Source organism: Orycteropus afer, unplaced genomic scaffold (genome assembly GCF_000298275.1).
Source record: "Orycteropus afer afer isolate SDZICR_OR568_19922 unplaced genomic scaffold, OryAfe1.0 scaffold00135, whole genome shotgun sequence".
In the NCBI taxonomy this organism is placed as follows: Eukaryota; Metazoa; Chordata; class Mammalia; order Tubulidentata; family Orycteropodidae; genus Orycteropus; species Orycteropus afer.
This window is the reverse complement of record NW_006921722.1, coordinates 5,454,412-5,454,830: the sequence shown is the minus strand read 5'-3', so window position 1 is coordinate 5,454,830 and position 419 is coordinate 5,454,412. Positions and strand designations below refer to the sequence as shown.

Sequence of the window (419 nt, the reverse complement as noted above, 5' to 3'; positions counted from 1 at the left end):
AGTCAGCCCTAACTCAAAACGACCCTATAAACAACAGAAAAAAAGCACTGCCCAGTTCGGTACCATCCTCACACCATCACTATCCTTAAGCCCATTGTTGCAGCCATTATGTCAATCCATCTTACTCAGGATCTTCCTCTTTTTTCGCTGACGCTCTACCTTACCAACCATCATATCCTTCTCCAGGGATTGGTCTCTCCTGATAAATACGACCAAAGTACGAGAGATGAAGTCTCACCATTCTCCCTTCCAAGGAGCATTCTTGCTGTATTTTTTCCAAGAGAAATTTGTTCATCATTCCTGCAGTCTGTGGTATATTCAAAATTCTTAGATGACACCATAATTCAAATGTATCAATTCTTCTTCAGTCATCCTTATTCATTGTCTAGCTTTCACTTGCATACGAGGGTACTGAAAAT

At 40.6% G+C, this 419-nt stretch overlaps 1 protein-coding gene across 1 annotated transcript in view; it reads right to left on the bottom strand.

Annotated features, from left to right (window-relative positions):
- The window catches only part of LOC103200732 (solute carrier family 22 member 2), a 60,156-nt gene extending 60,061 nt beyond the window's left edge, over window positions 1-95 (bottom strand). Inside the window, exon 1 of the mRNA XM_007945285.2 lies at window positions 73-95. Coding sequence (XP_007943476.2) covers window positions 73-95 — 23 coding nt within the window. The remainder of the gene's footprint in view (window positions 1-72) is intronic.
- Window positions 96-419: the final 324 nt, after the last annotated feature.